At 44.1% G+C, this 24,475-nt stretch overlaps 1 protein-coding gene across 7 annotated transcripts in view; it reads right to left on the bottom strand.

Annotated features, from left to right (window-relative positions):
• Nucleotides 1-24,475, bottom strand: part of pard3ab (par-3 family cell polarity regulator alpha, b) — a 213,604-nt gene that overhangs the window by 7,184 nt on the left and 181,945 nt on the right. For 5 of the 7 annotated variants that reach the window (XM_031870767.1, XM_031870766.1, XM_031870768.1 and 2 more), the window contains 2 exons: nucleotides 6,807-6,930; nucleotides 583-725 (listed from right to left, as the gene is read on the bottom strand). In XM_031870767.1, the coding sequence (XP_031726627.1) occupies nucleotides 583-725; nucleotides 6,807-6,930 (267 nt within the window). Of the gene's footprint in view, nucleotides 1-582; nucleotides 726-4,031; nucleotides 6,931-24,475 lie in introns of those variants that run through there. The other 2 variants (XM_031870765.1, XM_031870769.1) reach the window with 2 other exon arrangements.

Raw genomic sequence — 24,475 nt, 5'->3', positions numbered from 1 at the left:
CACACACACACACACACACACACACACACACACACACACACACACACTTCCTGGAACAACAGGCAGTCATATCATGCAGATCAAAGGGAATTACATTAAGGGAGAGGAAAGCAATCATGTCAGATCTGTGTGATAGGGTAACATGATCCGTCCATTCTGAGGCTGAGTGTGTGTGTGTGTGTGTGTGTGTGTGTGTGTTTGTGGTCTGACTGACCAGCTGTGACCCTTTTTTCTTACTCAGATGTTATATATAAAATCTGCTATCATTACTGTAACATGGCTATTACAATGAATCAGACATGATCAAACAGGCGTGCACAAACGTACACACACACTCTCTCTCTCACACACACACACACACACACACACACACACATCACTTCTTGAGAGACATTACATTAAATTACAGGATGTAAAATAGATGCAAACACGGTCACAACCTCCTGGACACATCTCATATTGGACAGACAGCAGGAACACGACAACATTCAACACGTACTAACACACACACACCATCTCGTAGCACATATTGATCGTTAGACAGACAGAAACACACACACACACACACACAGTCACTCTTACCGTGGCAGGGAGCTGTACTGCCGCTGTGCCTGGGCGAACGAGTCTCTCTCCTCCTGTCGCTGCCGCTGCATCTGAACCTCGACCGACACCGAGTGGCGCCCCGGCTGGCTGTACCCGCCCTGACCGTTGCTGCTGGTGTTTGACTGAGAACAGCAAGATGGCAGCCCGGTTAACTTTCAATGTCCTCGTCATCGCTCCATCTATCTATTCATATCTCACACAATGCTGCCCAATAACATCTGTGGAAATGTGCACTGGGTAGAGATGCTTCGTGTTTCAATATTATTGTATTGATCTCATGTTCCTGGGTCAATATAGGGATAGAATAAACATTTGTACATTATCTAAAATGTAAAAAGAAAAATACTTAAATTACCGCCAACCAGTCAAGTTGCAGTTTATATCAATATCTGTTCATAATGTCATCCCTTGGTCATTTTATCTGATTAGACATTTGCGTGAAAATGTCAGAATTAGCACATGAATTCTTGAGTTATGGTGAAAAATGTGTTTCGTGAGGTCAGAATGATCTCTGACTACCAAATTCTGATCCTTGAGTCACGGTGGACGTTTGCGCCAAATCTATAGAGATTCCCTCAAGGTGTTCCTGAGATATAGAGTTTATGAGAACGTACGTATGTCCGTACAGACGGACGGACCACATAACGTCTCCTACGCAGAGGCATAAAAGGTTTTAAAGGGTTGGAAGGATAATCCTAAAAGACTAGCTGTGAACAGTTCTCACTGGAACACCTTTCTACCTCAGAAATAGTTGCTCGATCCCTTGTAGAGCTGATTTGGCTCCGGGACGTTTGGAAGTTTTACACTCCCAGAGTGAAGACCTGTTCTGTGTTCACTTAAACATTCATGATGCTGAACTGCCTGCGGTGCTAATGCAAGATAGATTTATGAATGGGAGATGTTGGAGGAGCTGTGAAGCAGATCAGTCTATTTCATGTAATTGGTCCTCCACATTTCAAACACTTACGACACTATATGCTGCACTTTATAATAACAGTAATAATCTCTTATTACGATCCAGCAATAAAACATGGATGGAAACATCCAAGTTCAATCAAACACACTTTACGTAACATGTATACGTGATAAATCAAATTAGGTATAAAGATGAAACAGTAAACAACTTTTCTTTTATCCAATCCAGTCACGGTGAGTTTCATCCTTTATGCTTGAACTGAAGGATCTTACAGTTGAAATATAATAACAGTAATAATAGAATGTCTCTCTTGTGATACGCTTGATGAGGTTTAAACATCAGATGTATGAGGAATTCATTCATTCAGCCAAAGCAGGAAATGATGTACCGCATGAATAAAAGGTTAAATAAAACGCTCATCTCTGCTTGGACAAATGGGAACTGTATTTACCTTAAGACTTATTCTTCTCAATCAGAAAATCGCAAGAAATTGACAAAGACAAAACATGTGACACATGATCCCTCTGTTTAAATTCAAAGCATGAAAATCACCACAACTGGACTCGGAGTTTTCACACAGTAGCCAAATAAAAGTAGCAGCAGTCCCTGAAACAGGATCCCCCCCCCCCCCCACAAGTCCAAACCACAGACACTTACCAGCAGTCAGCTCGGGGGCAGACACACCCTGAGCTCGTCTCCTCTCAGGTCAGAATGAAGGTGAGACACAGACAGACAGAGGGAGGGGCCATGCTGGAGACTCAGAGCAGGGTGGTGATGAGACGAGGTGGATGTTAGTGGGTGTTAATGAAGGAGACAACACTCGGCCTGTTGACATTGTGACAGCCCCCCCCCCCCCCACACAGCCGTAGATGAACACCACCTGTTCAGGTCATTAGGTCACAGTAGGTGCACATCAGCACGGCCATGATGATTGATGTGCATATTTGTAAAGTCCGTAATGATTTTATGTAATTTTAAATTAATTATTGTTTTATTTGTCTATTAACCTGTATACACACACACACACACACACACACACACACACACACACACACACACACACACACACACACACACACACACACTCTCCCGGCCAGTCATTAAATGTACATACACATATTCATATTTTTATGTTATGAGCCCCAAAAAACTTCAGGTTCTAGTTTAGATGTTTTCCCAACCAGGTCTAAAGGCAAACGTCATATATATAGATATAGATATAGATATATATCTTTTTCTAAGAGCTCTGTGTTCTTGGACATTGTCATCTCACATATTTCGGAATTCATAATGGTGATAATGGCGCACACTGTCATGCACTCTCTCCTATATGGCACTCATGGTGTCGCAGTACGTTCGACACATGGAAAGAGACGGAAGTAGTTTCAAGTTCAAATCCTACTTTTTCCCCTCTGCACTGTCACTTACAGAACATTTTTGGATGCTACCCCCCCCCCCCAAATTCAGAAGTTGGAAAGGTGTGGGACGTCATCCATTAGAACTATGTGCCTAACTAAGCCGTCACCTAGATTTATCCAAAAAACTCAGCCTAAAGCTAACCGTACCCCCAAACGTCCCCTTTAAAAAAGTGAGGACTTCCACTATCAAGGTCTAAAATTGGTACGCACAAAGATAGATGTACAAGAGTACACGTACACACACACACACACACACACTAATATCTCTCTCAGCAGCAGAGCACCACCTCAATGTCCTGCCCACACTTGTACCACAACTCCTTCCGCTCCTCCGATGTTCATTAGCTGTGTGGGTGCAATAACCGTGTGCTTAGCTCAAAGCCAGTGTAATTACTTTTATGGCCATGCAGCGTATTGAGATCCTGGCCGGAGCACCGTGGACATCAGCTTGTGGGAAGACCATAAAAGCATTAATAGTGCTGAAGAGACGCTCCCCTTTGAACCAGTTGAAGCCGGGGCAATCATCTCTGGGATAGATTGGCACTGCCTCCCTGCTCGGCTGACAATAAGGACAGACTGGCAGCCAGCTGAGAGGGAGGGTCGGCCTCCCACACATCTCGTACTCCACGTCTGAATTGAAAATTACCCTGCAGGTAAATTACAGTCACAATATTTTTCACGAGAAAGAAATCCCTTTAGCCGTTTAGGAGTGTTGAATATTCCTCGGAATGTGTCTCATCTACCAGAACACGTGATAAGCGGAGCGGGAAGAAAAAACCCGAAGGGATCCAGATGACGGCAGCATTAAAATGTTACAGTAAAATACAAGAGGCAATATTATGCTCTCTCTCAACCCCCCCAACATCAAGTGAATGAACTCCTCTATTCCCATAGTGGTATAAATGAGAGCAATGAAGCTGGCGTGGTGCTGCCGGGAGAGCGGGCATCAGTCATCCTGATGGAATTAGACCGTGCTACCCACAATCCTCCCCTGCTCCCAAATTATGGTGAAAAAGCAGGAGAGGGCTCCCATAGCAAAAAAAAAAGATATATATATATATATATATATATATATATATATATATAGTGATGAAATGATGTGGCTAAAAAGGGACGGCTATGAAAACAGCTTGTGTTGAAAATGGATAATTGGGCCAATCAAGCACAGAGGGGAACGCTGTGGGATAAATTCTACTTCACTGGAGGTTTGATAGAAAGAGGAGAAGCTCAGGTTGAGTGTCCAAGCCTGGCTGAAAGCTGCACAACATCATCATTAGTGCTCCCATATAGCTGTTCAAAGACATCTGTTGAGTTGATATGATGCGACACGAACAAACTTTAGGATTTGGGTCTTGACTCGAGTCTCGCCTTTGAACTTGAGTGCTAAGACTTGAGACTGACTTGGGACTTGTGAAACACTACCTTGGTCCCACCTCTGCTAAAATTCTGAATTGATTCAGGTTGAAAATAATGATTCTCTTTAATATAAACCAGTATGGCCGGGGCATGAGTCTAATAACATGCAACTACCATCCAAGGCTGAGAGTGATTAGACTGAAACCAGTGTGGAACCACAGAGGGTTCCAGTAGACTGAAACCAGTGTGGAACCACAGAGGGTTCCAGTAGACTGAAACCAGTGTGGAACCACAGAGGGTTCCATTAGACTGAAACCAGTGTGGAACCACAGAGGGTTCCAGTAGACTGAAACCAGTGTGGAACCACAGAGGGTTCCTGGTGGATCCCCCAGTAAAAGCAGCTGAAAACATGGTTTGAAATATAAAGTATTTATCTTTGGCATTAAATATTTGTAAGTAAATACATGAGCCCATTTACGCTCATGTATTTACTCACACATATTTAAACTCAGTAATTCTTGGTGCAGACTTTAGCATCAAGTATAAAAACCTGCAGAATGTTAGAATGAAATGCTTCGTCAGAACTGCAGACTTGTTTACTCATTATGTCATCACAAAGCTTTAGATTTACATCTTGGAGTGGTTTGTGCTTAGATATTTAAAAACACTTGGTTTGGTAGAGACATGTTTGTACTCCTCTTTATCAAACCTCAGGGTTTTTCTTTTGTTTCCAATTTTCTTCCCATGGTTAACGATTGCTTTGACAGCCAGAGCAAACAATCCATAAATTGATAGTGAGATATTTCTGACGTCCCTTTTTCCCATCAAGGTCCTGCCCACTTATAAGCAGTAAGAACAGTGCTGTCCAAACCCAGCATGGTTCTCACTAACTAGCAGGAAAAAATGTCCTCATAGTCCCGAGAACATATTCATTCGGCAAATAACCCTAAAATGTTCAGAAGCCATCCTTAACGTTTAGAGTGTTTCATGGGAAAGCGAGGCTTGCGACAACAGCCAACGCACTGCAGTGGATGTAAACAAACATAATGCTGCCGTATTGTTGAGCTCTTTAATTGAGAGCACGCTCGGCTGTTTAGAGACAAAGAGAGATGTGACCTGCGCTCTTCTTTCCCACACTGTACCGCTGCTGCCGTACAATGCCGGCTGTCGAGCCCATTGAAACGCACGACGCTGGTCAATACTGCCGAATGCAAAACAAAACAACACATTTTTATTGAATAAATCAGCTCGAAAAGAAAAAACAGAGCACAGATGACTTGAGTCGCGAGCTCTCACTTTATCATCCCGATTATAAACCTTCAGGACTAAATCCTCCCGTTGCACACCGAAGCTACAGTGGGACATTGTCGTGTGGACACCAGCAATAAAAAGAGTTCATACAGTAAATATACAAAAACACTGGGTGTGCAAAATGACACTTGTTTGGAGAAACAACCAACAAAGAAGATTCATATTATTCGCTGGAAAGGACGTAATTTACAACACACCAGGTTTGAGACAACACAAGTTTGTGCCACTTATCACCACAACATATATCAATTATAATACGTATTGTGACATGATGTGTTTGTATTAGAATATGTTGCGACAGAGTGTGTGTTGTCCCAAACTAGATAAAAGATCACGGTGAAGATGACTCCTTTGGAGTGTAAAACAATAATAGAAAAACACACACATTACACAGAGATGCCACCAAATAGAAAAATATTGTAAAATCTGAGTTAAAATGAGCTACAGCTAATGTTCACATCATCATAATGAGTTATCCAAAACAATTTAAAACCAAGTACACTTGAGTTGAGGTGCAAGGAAGCAGGGAGGACTAAAATAAATACTAAAAATAGGATGAGCGATTTCATCACCCCGAGAAAATGTGAAGGCATTCAGCTTCTTTGTTCGCTTATTATTAACCCCTTGCTGCTTCAGAATGCATGAAGGAGATTTCAATTAAATAAATGCCAGTTTAAAATGTACACGAGCCGACCGTGAAAGTGTAAAAAGGCACAGTTTAAACAAAGGTTCTACAGATGAGACCCCGTACACACAAACAATGTGAAGACAAACCCGAGTCCATCATGAAAACTGACAGACAAAAACGGGGGGACGATGGATGAGTACAGTGGGCTGTGACAGGTGGGTGGGGTTAGTGATGGATGCATCAGGAGGTGTGCAAACTCCTGCATGCAGGCAGGTTGAACATTGGAGGGTGAGGGGGAGGGGGTGTTAGCGTTAGCACAATTAGCCAGGAAGGCCGATGGAGGTTAATAGTGATCTAGTGGGGATCATCAGTCTTGTTCACGGCTGGTAGTAGTGGGGTTAGTGATGGTTAGCACCATACTCCAGCTAGCCCAGGGTTCTGTTTGGTGCTAACGCTGTTAGCATTCTCCTCAGGCTAGCGTGGAAGATACACGTGCAGAGTCTCGGTGTGGTAGCCATCCTCTCCGGCCTGCAGTGGATTTGAGTCACAGGCCCCCGTCATGTCAGACACTCACCCAGGGCTGCTCGAAGCTGTAGGTCCTCCTGCGGTCCTCGGGGTCGTCCGGGATGGTCTGCGACTGCTGGAACTCGTGCCTCAGCCTCTGTATCCGGTCGTGGTTGCTAGGTGCTAGCCGGCTACTGTGGTAAAAAAAAGAGGAGAGAGAGAAAAGGGGGAGGGGGGGAGATTGATGAGTGTGAGAGGTCCATTGTGAACAAAGTGACCTGGTTCCATCAGCGCAGGCGGAAATGGCCTGCAGGACCAAGTTCTTTAAAACCCAACATGCTCCGTCCCCCGATTGATCAAATGCACTCTCGACTCTGGAAAAGCAACGCGGCTACGTTCAGGCCGGATAGAACGTGAGCGGGCTCACAGCAGGGCCAACAGCAATATCAATCAAACTAATGCACCTCTGATGTATTATTCAATACAATGAACAAAGCCTAGTGGTGACCGGTGAGCAGTACCACCCCCCCCCCGGCCTCATATCATTCAACTAGCGCACCGCTATTGTCTGTTGCAGCCCCGCGGTGCTCACATCAAACAATGCTGCCTTCAGTGTAACTCCCTCATGGTGCACTGAACAAACTCACTCTCTAGCTGGTCATTCACTGGATCTATATTTCATGTTATATGTTCGATGATGAAATATATTAAACCAACCCCAACATAAATAAAAAAGTCATTTTATTGACGGTGGAGTTTTCTTTTATTAAAACAGATTTAAATATTCCAACGGTAAAATAAAAGTGAAAGTTGGGGCGGAGCCTGTTAATCAGAATATAAACCTCTTGTCCTCTCAGTAACTGTTGGTTAAGTATATTATTTGTTATCTCTTCCTGTAGTTTATTGTTTTAGTTTTGAGAATGTTGAGCCACTTTAAACTGAACTGAACCCGAGCATTGGTTTCAGAGAGGAGGTGTTGACCACACTTCATACATCACGTTTCATTCTTGACATCCATCCAGCTGAGTAGATGCTTCTTTTCCTATTATAAGGACCATCAACAGAGGCAGCTCAGCTCCAGCTCGTCCCTGAGCTCATAAATGGAGAGAAATATAACACGACCGTATAAAGGAGAAGACAGGTTAGTGTTGAATATAACGGCCTCCTACAGAGGAAAGTAATTAACACATTTCCCCTCTGTGTCGGCGTCGGTGAATGAAGGACCAGCGGGGGAGCGTCGACTCCGAGCTCGACTTCTCAACTTTCTAACTCTGCCAGGAAACTCCCGGAGACTTTCTTATCTCGAAAACTCAAAAGGTCAAAACAGGCAACTCTTCCCAGTCCCGCAGCTCCTCTTAGTTTAGTTTAGTGAACCTATTTGTTCTGCTTAAGAAAAGCTAAAGGTCAGCATTATAACCTCTGAACTGAATTTGTTGAGTGACACGATTAAAATGCAGGTTTGTAAAAAAACAGGATGTGCAAAAAAAAAAAAAAAAAAAAAATTCTTGAAAAGAATAAACAAACCACATCCATCTTAGCTGGGTTATGACTAGTATATCAATTTATCTTCATGCGGTCAAAGCAGGACTCCATCTGGGCGTAACATCACTGCAATAACTGCCTAAATTCATTTCATCCATCACAAAACAACCAGATAGTGCGGGTTGATAATGCTAGAACATAAAACACAGCAGCACCGCCAACTTACAGAGCTATGAGCTCCAGACGCACACAACGGAAAAGCCAGAGCCGGTCAGCCCTGTGAGAGACCGGGGACCTGTCATGTGTGATCCTGTTAATCACCGTGATATGTAACACAGCCGCTTGGCCTCTTTAGAGCACAGCTGACCTGATGGGAGGTATATGTGAGACCCTGTGGCTGTGGGTCAAGGCCTCAACAGAAAGCCTCATATCTAATCGTGGGTAAGCTGTAAACAGATGGCTGGACCATGGGAAGAGGCCGTGGATCAAAATAAGTCCACGGTATAAAGAAACACAATGATTCAGTCTGAAATTAAGTCCAGTGATTGTCAGATGAAAGATGTTCCCTCCCCTGAGACGATCCCTCATCCCTGTAATCAAAAGTATATCATCATTAAGGCAACCTATAGACCCATCCTATGTACTAGAATGCTGCCCGAGAGACTGAAGAGAGGAGAAACTCAAATAAAGGGATCAAAGACATCCAATCTTCTAGTCGGACAAAACACCGTAAATCAATCAAAGAAAGAGCAACAGTGTAATACAAATGTAGTGCCAAAAAACCCCCCAATAAACCCCAGAGACAGGGGAGAGCAGCGGGCTGAGTTTTAGTCCGAGATGGGCTTCATCCTCTGGACAGGATCACTCAATATCTGGCACCGGTGTGTGAGGCTGAAAAGGTCACAGCGTGGCTTTGTTGAGTGGAGTGTCTCTGGGACTCAATATCGGGACTGTGGCTCGCTGACTGGGCTGCCAGCAGAGCTGTTTACGCTGAGATGCACCCTGCCTTTCATGGTCGGGCGAAGGAAGGAGCTTCAGCGTCTGCATGGTGGGCAGACTCTGACTGTAGAGTCACACTGCTACACTTTGTTCTAATGAAATGAAATGGGTTTAAATAAAAAGCTTGGAGAATAAAATTGAGGCAAACAAAGGACAATTTTAGATCACCAGGATTCTGGTGTTAGTTCCGACACACAGCTTTACTTTGAACCAGGAATTTTGTTTGGGGCAAAAAAAAAAAATCTTTGATTTCTCTTCCAAATATATTTGTCTGATCTCAAGGGTTGTTCCAAACGTTTGATCATCCGGCTGCTCGTTGTGCTTTAAGGATGATCCTAGAACTCAAGCAATTAACTCGGTGAGAACAACGTTACTATTTATGATCGTTAGATGGCCAGAGACACACATTCAAGGCCACGGGCTGTGAGCAGGAGCTCTGCTTTGAACCTGGAAAGGAGGTTGCTTTTGTAGGCTTCGTCGAGGCCAGACTAAGGACACATGGTTCAAACACACAGATCTAAAAGAAACAAAGCTTTGGGAGGAAGATTGAAGCAATTAAAGACAGCCGGGGAATTCTTGCTTCATTTGGCATAGAAGAGGAAGTGGTCCAAATTGGACCCAACCCAAAACTAATAGGATTTATCAGATCTGTGAAAAAGCAAACTGTGACATTGACACCGCCTTCAAGAATCCCAATCAAAGCATGCCAACAGACAGAAGGAAGGCCTCTACGGGGCAATGTACAGTAAGTGACGGAGGCAGCTGATGCACAGAGTCCTAATCCCGTGGATTATAAATGAATGGCCTCATTCACACAGGCTGCTCTTCCCATGCCTACGTGAGCATCCTCCTGACCTACCACCATACGTACATGGCCATACATTTAAGAACCGTCCACTCATCTAAAGGGTTCGGTGACTTTTAGTGGATCAACGTGCCCTTGAAACGACTGCAAAGCTGAGGGTGTCTGCACGGTTTTGGGCAGTAAAAAAAAAGAAAAAAAACAGCTGGATTAGACCCAAACCAGCCACCAGCTGGTCCACAAAGACCATCCGAGCACGTACTGCACAGCTAAGTGCCGAGCCCCACATTGAGGAGAGATTCAAGTGGATTCTTGTGTCTGTTTGGTGACGAGGGCCCTCGTGGGCGAGTGGTTACAAGTGGGCTGACCTTGGGGACACAAGAGCAGCATTGTTGGTTCACATTTCAAAGTCTCAGATGAAAGCATCACCCCAGGCGAACATACCGCTCCGTGTAAGACACTTCACAAAGCCAGCCAAGACCATTTCGGTGTTTCTTGAATCTCATCAAAAAGTCTATTCCATGGTTAAATCAAAGGGCATCTGCTGCCCTTAATTAACAGTCGCTGATTCATAGAAAATCATACCTTGCTCTTAATAATACACGGATTGTATTCGAAGATATCCTATCCATTCCATTCGCCAATAATCCTTATTTCATAACAATCTAATTTTAATTAAAAGCCACCGTATTAATTAAACATTTAATTAAGCACGGGTAGTCATGGGATTCCCATCTCGAATGTGACTGTTGTACTGACTAGCTCGCCAGCCTGTTAAATAAACATTTAGTGATGTACCGATAAGCATTGTAAGAAAACGGTGCATGACGCGAATACGTGTCGCCCCTGAACGCAGCAGCTTTGGCGGTTAGTTGCTGTAATCTTATCAGATGCAGGGAACTAGGCCCTACACCCTCTGAAAAAGAGAGAGCAGCTGGCGGAGGCCTTCCTCCGCTGTGAAAAATGAATCGAGATACTGAAGATGATAATCCAGGGTCTATTGATCGAAGGCTCACAGACGGCTAGGAGGGAGACTGATGCCGTTGCTAACTGGCGATAGCGGCTAACGCTCCATATGTAAGCTGGTGTACGGCAGAGTCCCAGTTATCTACTGCAGCAAAGCCGCAAAGATTGGCCTGCTTACTGTAGCAATCACTCATCTAGGATCGACGTCGATGTTTACTCGGGACATTTCGCATGAAAATCCTTAAACTAGTGGAGTGAAATTGTGCATTTCAAAACTACTATAGAGTAGATTTCCTGACAATTGTTCTGCATGTATAAAGAAAGACGGTTGATGTAGGTGCAAACCATAGACTGTATATAAGAAGTGGACGGAGTCATCGTGACGTATCCTGTTGGTTTGTGGACTGATGTTTTGAAGCCTCGATTCAGGCGATTTCGCCTTCGCTATTTTGGAATACGGCTGTCGCCATGTTGTTATTTTCACAACTGATATATTATCTGGAATGTGGAGGAGTGACGGAGTGACTTCGGATACGTCTCTGGTAGTGGCAGTGACCTGTCAATCACCTTGTAGCCCCGCCCTAAAGAATACCCTGCTTTATGGTCTATTTGAGTCTAAATGGATGCATTAATTGCATTAATGTTCACAACCATTGGCCAAAAGAAACGGGCAGGTTTATTGCTCTCCATGAAGAGCGAAGGCAGAGTTTGTTTAATTATTTTTCTTCTACTGAATATTAACTCCATTTTATGTTTTAATGTGCTTTATATGTTGTTTTAATGCCTTTACTTATTAATAAACTTCCCGGAGTCTTTGCTGACTGCTTCTGGTCAGATGATTATAAACGACTTGAGTTGTGTTCAGGGAACGGAGCCTTTTTTTTGTGTCAGACTGTATTTATAGAGCTTCACAGAGGAGATAAATAGTTTAAAATGTAATGTTTTGTATTATGAATTATGCTCCTTTTTGACAAGTGTTGTTTCAACACTGCAAAAGTATAATTGGTTTCTAATTAGCCGATGTCGGCCAGGCACTAGACATGAAACGAAAAATTATAATTTGACAAAAACTAGAAGCTAAAAGCAGCTGGTTTACATTGAATATGCAGATCTCTGTCATTTTGATGATGCTACATAATATCTGAGAAGATGGTTCATACTGTACAGGGGCGAGTTGCTGAAAAAGAACAAGCATGTTGATTTCATCTACCTTGGACACGTAGAGGTTAAAAAAGGATTAGCTCCGATGCTCGACTACTCACAGGCTCGTTGGTGTCTGATGATGCAGCGGAGAGATTAGCGGGGCCAAGAAGCCGCCGTGTCTGATGTGTCTGAGGCCATTTAGGCTCTTATTAACCCGATCCTGCTTTTACTCTGGATTACAGGCTTAACCCTGGAACATGGGTAGAGTCAAATTGATCTGCAGAAAACATAGCAATTAGATGCCAATCGATACAATATCTCCACACTTAAGTGACTCATTATCAAATCCCTGGCATTTGCCTCATGGCGTCAATTGACTAAGTAACAAACAAACACATCAGAGTTAGTGTGCGAAGATAAAACAGCCCATTCTATGTAGGAGCTCGTGTTGACAGTTAAGAGGCTAATGAATCTTGCTAACACGTTCGGTAACCCAGGCCTGAATCGGACGCCATCTGCACGTTTTGCGGATCAAACCGCTCTCTTCTCAGAGGGCACGGCACTGGAGCCACGCCGACATGCGGCGCCAAGCTCAGCGGCTTGAGTGTGTTCATCAGGAGGGGAAATGTGGCACTTTGGTTGAGCAGTCACCGGGCAGCGTTAACGAGAAGCAAAGCCTCTGCAGAGAGACGTAGGCGGATTTAAATACACATTACAAATCGACTTCATTAGTCATGATCCGTGTGTGGTAATGTGCGATGAGTCACTGTAAATGAAGTTTTCTGCTTGTTCAACTGTAGATATAAACTCAAAGAGTTTAAGTTTAAAATCATCTGCATTTATGGAACACTGCCTAATAGCCTCTCTGCATTCCATCTCATCAGGGGTTTCTATTGTTTCGGAAAGAAACGATTCATTTGTTTTCTTAAGCCACTCTTCTAAGAAATGATTCATTCCGTGCAGCGCGTGAACCCCAACACAGACCCCGTCCTGCAGCTTACAGTAGCATTCATTCTGAGCCTCGGCAATCCCACCGGGTGTCAACACTCGTGCAAAGCAGACAGTAAACACTGGAATCCATCGACGGAACGGATTGAGTTTAATTGGTTTTCCTGGTTTTATAGGGCATCTCCATTTTTCCAGGGGCACTGCTGGTCAGACATGTCAGAGATGGTAATATGATATTTGACTGATATTAATGCACGCACACATAAACACACACGGGCTTAAAGCAAGACGGGTCGACCGGTCTTCCATTTCCAGCTGTGGCGCCACCGGAGGCAATAATGGAGAGGCACACGGGCAATGTGCCTCCTTTTAATTCATGGGACAATTTCATGCACGCACACATCAGCACATCGATGTCGGCCAGCTCGATTACAAGCAAATAAATTGGACTGCGTTCCTCACATCCGTAATCCTGCCCTACTTTTAAGGAAAGGTGGGGAGCGCTGTCCTATGTGGGCCATTTAATTTCCATTACTCAAATCCACATCGGATTGCGCGGTGGAGCAACATTTGAATAAGTCACTGTAATATCTGCCGGGGCATTTCGCAAGTGGTTTAACAGGAGCTCCGATCCCATTTCCCTCACAGATGCTTCCCATACGTTTGTTCTAATGCATTCTGGGATTGAAAGTCACGTCACGATTAAAGTTAGGAGAGATTGTGTTGGATTTAATCTACGGAGGCCTCGAGTGCAAATTACTATGGGCTCAGATGTATTGTAAAACAACAGTCTGCCATTTAAACATCGGACTACATCAGTGGTATTTATTCCACTGTCTGGATGCATGACCTGCTGCTACGCTCACATTGTTAGCCATGGAACCAGCATTTAGCTGGAGACTCTCCTCACCAGAAGAACGACCGTTCATATATTTAAAACAAATAAAACTCACGGAGTCGTGAGAGTAATGACGTTCTTCTGTCCTCTAGTAGCTCACACAGCTATTTTACCTTCTTTTGTCAGAATAGTCCTCATCTACAATATCCTTTTTGACTATATATCGTTTCCTTGTCTCACCCATTCAGTCGCAGTTCCTTCCTCCTTCCTCACGTTGAAATGCTAAATAAGTGAACGGACATCGGATTCTATTCATGTTAACACCGACTCCCAATCTAAGATGCCATCACCGATGCATTTGCTTTGATGCAACGGTGACAAAACGGTGTGTAATCTCATCCGTCAGTGACAGACGATGATGTCCTCTGTGAAGGAAAGCATAATAAAGGCAAGCAGCTAAAGCAGGAGGGGCGAAACTCAAACATATGCAAAACCGTGCAAGTGTTCGCACACCACGCGCATACTCAACAGACTCGCCGTCGCTCTTTCAGCTTTCAATTCACGCCCGTCTCCGCCCGTCTCTCTATTCACCTCACACACAGATATAAACACACACACACACAGATATAAACACACACACACTCTTGGCTCTGTCTCTATCCCACCTTGCCTCATTGCTCTGCCCCCCTTCACGCTGACACTGACTTGAGGGTTAACAGCAGACCTCATCCATCACACCGCGCCGTTCAATCAGTCATTGGACAGATCTGTGCTGTCAGACCAGCCACTTATTGTAATATATCTGAGCTTCAACATGTCGTTATCATCCCACAAATCATAACTAATGCTCACAGGCCACTAGTTTCTTTTCTTTGGGTGAGATTCACCATGATTCAGCACATCCAGTCACCTGAGGAGACTGTAACCAGGCAACACGGTTTGGATACAGGGGTCTCCTGAGTTAACGGCTCCACCACTGCCAGCATCGCACCCCACTAATTATTCCTTTTTATGTCAACACGGCTGTAAAGTAGGCTCTTCTAGCCCATTAACTTGTAGTGGTGCTTTAACAACTCTGCAGCGAAGCGAAAACTAGTTCCAACCTGCACGCGCCCACAAGAGCTGTGTTTCTCCTTACAGGTTGTGCAAATTACTCGCAGAGAGTTTGAGGACCGAGTGTGTGAGATGAAAGTGTGAGGGGAAAGGAGAGGCTTTTAAAAGCAGCAGGGTGAGTGTGCAGTCTTATCAGCAGTGGATTAGGGAGGCATTAAAGAGTCCAACCTCTTTTTTTTTACATTTTTATGAGGCCTCAGCTAAACTAAACATAGATAACATGGCCTGACTTCTTCAAGCTCATGAATAAAAGCTCCGTCTGAATCACAAACTACATTTTCACAAGTCATTCGGCTCTTGTCTTTTCGTGCTGGCACAGTTTCCCTTTAAGATTCATGGGTTGTTTTTGTCAGGATGCAGGAGGACCCAGGTGGTCAATTTAATGTCAGCGTAAACCTAGCACACCTTAAGGATCCTTCAATCATAAAAGTCACCAAGTGTGGAGGAATTTTGCCAGTTCAATAACTAAATGGCTGATTAAAGAACCAAGAGGTGGGACACATCTGACCAAGTTATTTGCTTTAACTAATCCAGAAACTTGTAATACAATTAGTAGACTATTGTTATGGTTAAATAATAGCTACCCTCAGTCATCTACTTAAAAACCTATCTTTAACAGGTGTAGAAATGGAAGAAGTCCATCAAAGGTGCCTCCACAGCGGTGTTTGGAACTGGAAGGTATAACCTCTGAGTGTCATGACCTCCAGGTTAATGTAAATGATGGCACCGGTGTGAAAAGGGCCTGATCACATTTAGATCTGGTCAGACCCGAGAAAAATGAGATCCAATCCAAAATGCGGTCAAATCGAACAGATCCAAACAGCAACAGAAAAGCGCCACACTGGAATCCTATTAGATGGAAGCAACAGTGTGAAGACCGATACTCCCTGGACAATAGTAAACGAGCAATGACAAGAGATTGGGAAAAAAAAGAGCTGTAATAACTAATAATGACTGTGAAGCTATTGGATGCATGAAATCCATGAAGTCAGAAGTCCCCAAAGACAGATTTATCTTTGTGTGTATCAAAGACTGAATTACACAAAGCAGCCTACATCAGCACGCTGCCACAATGATCCGTACATTACAGTCAGAGTGCCACATTATTCATAGGATTCATCTCTTCTGTGACAGAGGACTGGATCACCCTTTAAAGGCGGGGGGGGGGGAAAGGAAATGAGGGTAGGAGGCAGAGATAGTCATTTGGGCTGAGGCGATTCTAGCGAAATTAGAATTCCAAAGCTAGTTTTGGTGCGAAAGGTAAGGGTTTGACTGATGCATATCTCCAGCGCCGGCTGATCATTCTGCTGTGGCGTGGTCTGGGAGAGGAGGGAGCGCGGGGGGGGGGGAACCGAGGGGAGGGAGGATGACATTGACAAAGAAAAAGGAAATTGAATTGGAGCGGTCTAATTTCTGGGGGAAGGCATCATGGTCCAGCTCGTGTGGCCGGTCTCTCTCTCTCTCTGCTATAGTGACTGTGGGGGGGGGGGGGGGGTGACGGATGGACGTCTCACTTGTAATGGCTCCAATTTTCAGAGAGCCGTATAACACTGGCCGATGGAAGCATCAGCAGCATCTGATAAATCATAATCTAAGTCACATTAGGATCCATTATCATCAGGAGGCAGGGGGCCCTTTCTCCTCTGTTTCGGGGCTGCATCGGTGGAAAATGAGAGCGGAGGCATCTTGTGACAGCAGGCAATTTTGCGAGAGAAGGAGCGAGTGTCTGATGTATGATTGCCATGGTAATGCGAGTCCTAGATGCCAGGGAGGCTGCTCAGACAGAGGCTGGCATTCGGTGACTCCGTGATCATAGCGTGAGCCCATTCTCAGGTGCACTCAAACCATCTACAGCACTACTTTGTTGAGGTGCAGACAGTACATTCTATGCAACATGTTTTTATCAAAAAGAAGACAGCAGTGAGGTATATTATATTATGTGTGGCAGTCTAGTTCACAGATTTAGATAGTTATGTTACAAGATGGTATATAGACCATTTTTTGAGTTCTGACAAAGATGTAAAAAATGTCAAATGTCCTTATTGTGACTCGTATCATAAGTACACTCTTATCTGTGAAATGTGTTTGTTACCAAATCAACCCACCCGCACTAGCTGAAGCCAAAAAAATTGTTTTTCCAAACAATCCCTCTTGGGAGCGGAGCTAAAGTGCAGCTCTGGTTCAGCAAGCATTCATTAAAAACTGGGACTGGCTTCATGAAATATTCAATATACAGTAGCTTTGGGAGGCAACGACGTGTTTTCCAGGCCACCAAAAACAAATGCCATTTTCATGCAGAAATGCAAAGAACCAAATCACCAATTCTGTTTTGCAAGCACCCGGAGCTGAGTGGTTATTGTTCTCTCAAAAATAAGATAAGCACCACACAAAGACCTTGGATTCATCTTTTGTTGTATCTTTTTTTTTTAAAGGGCAAAAGCAGAGCTTTCTCTTTGACGGCAGAGACCTTGAGCTTTTAACACACTGCAATAAAATGTCAGAGATGCAGTGGCATTCAGACCGAGAACAGCCCCGAGTTAAAAGGTTCCCGGTGGAGACAAAACCTGATCCAGCAAGTCTGTGTTAGAGGAACATAGAAGTAGAACCTAAGGGTTTGTGATTGGTTCATCGTACCATGAGACAGGGTTTCACAATTATGAAAAGATATCGAATGTTTTGTTGGACCACTTTACGTGTCTTTTTTGTTTTACCAGGGTCTCCTGTGGCAGCACCCTCACTGTGTCTACAGCCCAGTATCAATGCATTCCATTGGTTTGTGTACGTGCACGCGGATCGTCTGTACTTTGTTTTGAGTTGCTCAAGATGAAAATAATGACAATAGAAAGTACTTCAAGATCCTTTTTTTTTTTGTGGTGGACACAAACTAAATGCATCCATGTGAATAAGCAACAGTCAGAGCAAGTGACGTAGTGTTCAGTATCCAGAAAGACCACTTATGAGTGGGAGGGGTCCAACAAACAGGACAACCGCCAGACACCGCGTCGTGGTTTTATAGTTGTGGTTTTGTTGCTTAAACTTAACGTTGGTGACGGTTTGGTTTTGTTGCACAATTAACCACGATGAGATTATCAATAATAAGGTAATAATAATGAATGGTGCTCTAGCTTCACTACCCCCCCTCTCACATGCAGAGATGTGGTGAACACATGCTTCTCTGGGGACGAGAAGACTTCAACTAGACTTCAAGCTTTAGTTCTTTTATTTGTTTACGTAACTAGAAAAGTAGCCGTGATTGGACTCTACATATTGTGGTTTGGCTCAACCACAGAGATTGTTTAGCTCAGCTCCTCAGAAATATGTGTAGAACTAACAGCGCTCCCTCACTCCAGTAACTTCTGGTTAGGCTCTCTCGGTGAAAAACAGATGTTAGAGTTGTTTAACTTCACATCTGTTGGCCGAAATCTCCAGAGTGCCGCAGTCACCTTAAAGGAAATCCTGGGCACCCTCCTCCCTGTCCTCCACGCACAGATCCCAGAGAACCAGCTGCAGCTGAGATCGCATAAAGACTTCCCTGCTTCTCCTCCACACAAGCCTTTCAAAGGAGGCCAACCATGAAACATCCATAGCATCAGCAGGGCACAGACGCTTCCTCTTTCTTGCCCCCCCCCCCCCCCCCCACCCCCGTCTTCGACTCAATCCCCCTTCTTCACTCCCTTCCTGGCTTTCAACTCGATGCAGCCTGAACTCCCAATTGTGCTGACCACCGGGACTGTTCACAGGTGGAAATTCTGTGGGATTTGGTGAGTCAGGGGGAAATTAGTTCTGGAAGCAAACTAAGGAAGGAGTGACAAAGTGGAGTAGCTTACAATTTGTCACCATTTGTTCTCTGTGAGTGTGTGTACGGGCTGGGAAGCTGGGATCCTTAGGTAGACTGCAGTGAATAAAACCTGCAATGTGGTTTTTTTTTGCCAAATGCCAGCAGTGATGCTGCTGCTGTGGGTGTCATGTTTCTTTATTTACTTCAGAATTTCAACATCAAATTCAGTCAAGAAATGCTGTTTCTAGAGTGTGTAAAGGTGTACGACACACGAGTTTGATTGCCTCTCAACATGGCGATGACGGGACGGCGAATCACAGCGAACGGCGCTAAACACGTTGGCAGCAGTGCGAACCATAACAAAGTGCTGAATTTAGCACCTTTGACTGCTGCAGAAGCAGAGGGATTGTAATTTGGAACGTTGGTCAACCAGCTAAAGAAAACTAAATAATCTGTGAGAGCATTATTCAGAAGATAAACACACGGACAATAAGAGGGAGCTGGGGACATCTGCTATCCACAGAGACTTATTTGGACATGTCTCATAAATTCCAGGTACAAGGACACAATCCTTATATCATTACCTTTAGGAATGTTGCTGGAGCTGCAACAGCTAGTTGATTTATCCATCAGTCGGTCAACAGAAAATTAATGAGCAACTATTTTGGAAATCAATTAATAATTTTTGGTCATTTTTCAAGCAAAAAGCCAAACATTCAGAGGTTCCAGCTTCTTAAATGTGAAGATGTGTTGCTTTTCTTTGTCACATGTGAGAGTAAACTGAATATTATTTACTGGAATGGAATAAAACAAGTGTGTGCATGGCTCTCCCTGAGCTGTGGGAACACGACCACCTGACACTATTTTTACACATATTATAGACAAAACCATTGATCGTGAAATGAATTGGTCATTTAAATCGATGAGATGAATCGGAGCTGGAATGATGCCCTTTACTTTTGCGTTGGCGGGATATGATCATCTGAAATACAGCGACGCCGTCTCACTCCTGATGGATGAAAGACACACGTGCCTGGAGAATCCAGCCCGTGTGATAGATCAATAAAAGGGCCACAGTGCATTCTATGGTGGACAGGTGATACAGTGAACCCCTTGGAGCAGCTGACTGGAGGACCCCCCCCCCAGGCTGCTGTCTGCTTCCTGGCAGACAAAGCTCCCAGACTCCTGTCAAAACATCTCCAAACTAGGTATCCGTGGCTACAGCCGTCTCCTGACGGAGGGCTGCCTGCACCGAGGCTGTGTGTGTGTGGACCAGAGAGCACAGACAGTCTGTTAGAAGGGTTGACAGGGAGACTACACTGAGGCTGTGTGTGTGCATGTTTATATATAGACATGTGCATATGACTGTGATGCCTCCGCTCTTTATTTCTTCCCTACGTAGCAGCTGTTGTCATTGCTTTTTTTTATTCATAAATAGAAAAGTTGACTTTATTAATCCTCACAGTGTATTAATAATTAATTGGTTAAATATTTGAGTTATTTATTAAAGAATTCAGATTTCTCATTTGATGTCCTGCTTTGTGTTCCTCTACTGACACAGCCTGTGTTGTGATTAACGTGTTTTTGTGCTGCTCTTTTATGGGTTTAGACCGTTTAAATATATAAAAAATGAAAAAGCCGAAGCTGCCAGTTTCAATTGGAGAAGCTTAAAAAGTTTTGGAACAGCAATGTCGGGGCGGTTTTCCCCTTGTGGAACAATACAAAACAATGTCTGCATCAATCTCAGAGCGATCACATAAAAAGACATTGTTTGGTGGAAACGCAAGAAAAAAATATATCCTAATAATTTAGCCAATTGTTGAAAAGAATCTTTGTAGACCCCCACAGTTCCCCTGCTGTATCTGACGCAACAGATAGACACACATGCACCCACTTGAAAGGCAAGTGCAGCCCATCAAAGATCCACCCCCCCTCATACGGAAAACTCAAAGGGTGTCACACAGTTTCTGACATGTACCCGTCACACGGTTCTCCACAGGTCAAATCCCTCCGGGGGTCTGGCTGCTGTCTAGGGAACGCTGTCAAGATCCTAAGATGGGAAGACTGCTCGAGAGGATGGAGGGGATGAGGTTCAGGGTGGCAGATAAAGGAGTGATGAAGAAAGACGGTGAAGGAAGGAAGGATGAGGACACAGGCCAAGTGTGAAGGAAGGATGACGGTGGAGGCAGAGGGGAGGGGGAACAAAGGAGGTGAGTTTGCGGGGGAGTCAAAAGGAAGACGTGGTAAGAGGAGAGAAAACAAAGAAGAAAAACAGCTCTGTTGCATACATCTAGAATCTATGATCTATTTATTCTACACAGCAGCTGGAAAGATCTAAAGGGTACGCTTTTGGCAAGTAAAGACTAACAGCCTCAGTATAAAACATTTCATTTCATGCATTTATGATTTTCTTTATTCTGACATAAGGCAGAAAATAATGTAGACAAACAGGGAGAGAGACGGGGTGATGCGTCTGGGTTTGATGCTGTAGGTATGTGCAGAGAAAACTGTTTGGGGATAATGGTTGATATTTTTACTATTTTAATATTAGGTTTATTTTATCTACCATCAAATGTTGCAAGTGGATCAGAATGTGTTATTTAATGTGTTTTGAGCAGAACCACAGAACTTCTCTGAATCTATTTGTGACTGGATCGTCCAAGATGCACTTCCCTTCAAAAGTTTGAAGAGGGCCCGAACGCAGGCGTTGAATTATTCAGCTGCTGGACGTCGCCTTCCTGGGATGAAAAGAGCTGGAGAGATGGGGTGTCTTTCCAATTCGGAATAAATAATTCTGATCATTTCTCATTTAATCCGCAGCTGGAGAGAGGTTATGGGAGATAGAGGCAAGTCAAGGGATGGATGAAAGGAGGACTGGAGGATAGGAGGGAAATATTTATAGATTAGGGGCAGACAGTGAGGAGGAGGGAAGCGATAAGAATGAATGAAAGCACAGAAGGCAGGGGAAGGGTCGGGTGAGGGCCCTCAGAAAAGACTTCATGGAATAAGAGCGGATGGATGATGGGGAGGAGGTGAAGGGACGGTGTATGTGGAGGAGGGAGGCAGGGATGCAGACTATGGCCTCGACCACACTAAGCCGGCAACGTCGCCTCAAACAAAGATGATATCCTACGAAAATGAACTTCTCTTTTCTTTGTGCATTTTCCCGAAACTAAAGCCTGCAACACGTGTCAATTTCCTGCTCGTTACAAACATACGGTCTTTATGAAATAAACTTCCGTCTTCAAAGGAAACTCAGTTAGGTTTAGGCAACAAAACTACAGAGTTAGGTTTTGGAATAGATCGTCGTTTGGGTTAAAATAACCACGGAAGTGCAGGTTAGGGTTACGTTTGTTTCACTGGGGTCTCCTGGCTGAAGGCTCGCTGCTTGTTGGACCCGTCCACCTCCTCTGACGGCCCGGTCTTTATACATCCTCGTCCAAGATTGTCATGGGTTGTCTATGAATTACAGCACATTATTTTTCGTAGGTACTGCTACGAATGCCGGATGAGACCAGCCTGAAGCCAGCTACATTTGAAAATCTGTATCGAACCACTAAAAACATTTTTATCCAGCTTAGTGTGGACGAAGTCTATGTCATGGTGCTGTGGAGAGGACTGAGCCTCCAGGGCGCTGAGGGAATTGAAAGAGTGAGAAGACAAGCGAGGGTGCAGTCTACGTTCTGGCATGAAGTGAATGAATCCCTGGAGGTCCTGCAGCCAGCTGCTGACACAGGCCGGCTTTATAGCGAGCCAGGGGCCCATAAATAAGGCATTATGGGTATTGGGGAGGGAGGATGTGCTGGGCTTAAGTGTGCCACTTTAAAAAGGCCCTTTCACCATTAGTTGCATGTCCAAGCTGTTTGAAGTGATAGACCAATGTGTGTGGCGGCGCTGTATTTTCAAGTGGCCGGGCGACACACAAGTGAGGAGCCCTGAGGGATCGGCCCGTCTCCAGATCATGATTCCTCTCGTCCCCGTCTGTGGTGCTGTTAATCACGTTGTAAGAGCTGGTGCATAATGGTGGCCATCTCATCATGTGACAAAGCTCTTCAATCACTTGCAGTATATTTTACATTGTCCCGCTGAGGCTCGGGATGTGGAATAATTGTGCATATCAAGACACGTTATCCTTCATTTACGGTTTTAAGGGCTGCATTACAGTAAAGTGATTTTCTCCATATTGCACAGTGTGTGTGTGTATATATACACACACACACACACACACACACACACACGCCTTGCTCGAAGGCAGCTTGCAAACATTTTCGATTTCTCTTTTCAGACAGAGAGAGCTGGTAGGCGAGTTGTTAGTTACTGCAGAAAAACAAAACTGAAGAACATAAACCTTTCAGCATCAGTTTGTTTTTCTGCACACTGTACAAACTTACAAGCAAACTATAAGATAGCAGTTCATTTACTTTCAGAGGGAAATCAAACCAAATACGTTTTAGTATTTGTCATTTCCATGAAGCTGATTCTGGATCAAAGCAGGATTTGCAAATACAGGGTTTGTCTCAGGGTCAGGTGGGCGGAGTCTGCCACTCAGGACAATGCAAGGAGTGTCAATTATTGTTATGTATCATGTATATACAAGTTAATTAAGTACACTTTTCCTTGATTAGCCATGTCCCTGGTGTATGCATCTGCATTGTCTTGACCTGCTTCCCTCCACCCTTCTGGTACTCCAGAGAGAAACAAACCACTTGGAATTATTTGCAAATTATACCGTGTGATCCAGATCTGGTTCGCAGGAAGCGCACCGCTTGTAATACACTAAAGAATAAACTATCTATTAACATATGAATACCGCTTGTCGTACCTTCTTCTGTGAGTGTGCGATCGCTGGCGTTTCATGGTCCACGGAGCGTGAAAATCCACAGGATATGACAGGATACAAGGGTTAGTTAATTCCAACACGTGTTCTTTAAGAAGCAAGACTGACTCAAATGCCCTCTGAAAATAACTCATGACGGGGATAATGGAACTGATGTGTCTGGATTAGTGTTGGTGGTGGATTAGCAGGCACAATCTGGATGTAACACATATGGCATTCAATGTTAATACACGGAAATACTTGCAAAAATGCTTAAGCCCCCTTCTGTTGAGGATTACTTGTCACTTAATGAAACTGTGTGAACTGTAGGTAAGAGACCTATAATTGGACATAAAAGTGAGCACGAGGAACATTCGTCTCAGTAGGTAGAAATGCCAAATAACACATTAAGGTAGGAAATATGGGAAATCACAGCAGAAGTTCATTTAGCTTTTCAGTCCTGTCTTCATTTGGGAGACGCTGACAGTAATGTTTTGGGTTTATTGTGCTTCTGTGGGGAAATCTGAATAATTATTCTTTACCAAGAACAAATCACTGCCACTAATACTTATTGAAACGATGAAATGTTTTCTTTGAGGTTCAAAAGCAAGCCTAGACCAGTATAACTGAAGACCAGCATAAACCTCAATTTCTAGACCGGCAACGTCCCAAAAACCTGCAATCTAGACCGTTTCCCTGACATTGACAAACTGCTCCTCTGGCTGAAGACTGATTACAGAGGACAGAATGTAACCCTGGAAACTCATGATTTCCTCAAACGGCACAACCGTCGAGTCAAACGGCCGTGAAAAAAGGAGAGAGAGAGAGAGAGAGAGAGAGAGAGAGAGAGAGAG

The sequence above is a fragment of the Anarrhichthys ocellatus genome, unplaced genomic scaffold (genome assembly GCF_004355925.1).
Source record: "Anarrhichthys ocellatus isolate YVR2014 unplaced genomic scaffold, GSC_Weel_1.0 scaffold54, whole genome shotgun sequence".
In the NCBI taxonomy this organism is placed as follows: Eukaryota; Metazoa; Chordata; class Actinopteri; order Perciformes; family Anarhichadidae; genus Anarrhichthys; species Anarrhichthys ocellatus.
Note: the sequence above shows the minus strand (reverse complement) of the source record. Positions and strands in the feature narration are given on the sequence as shown.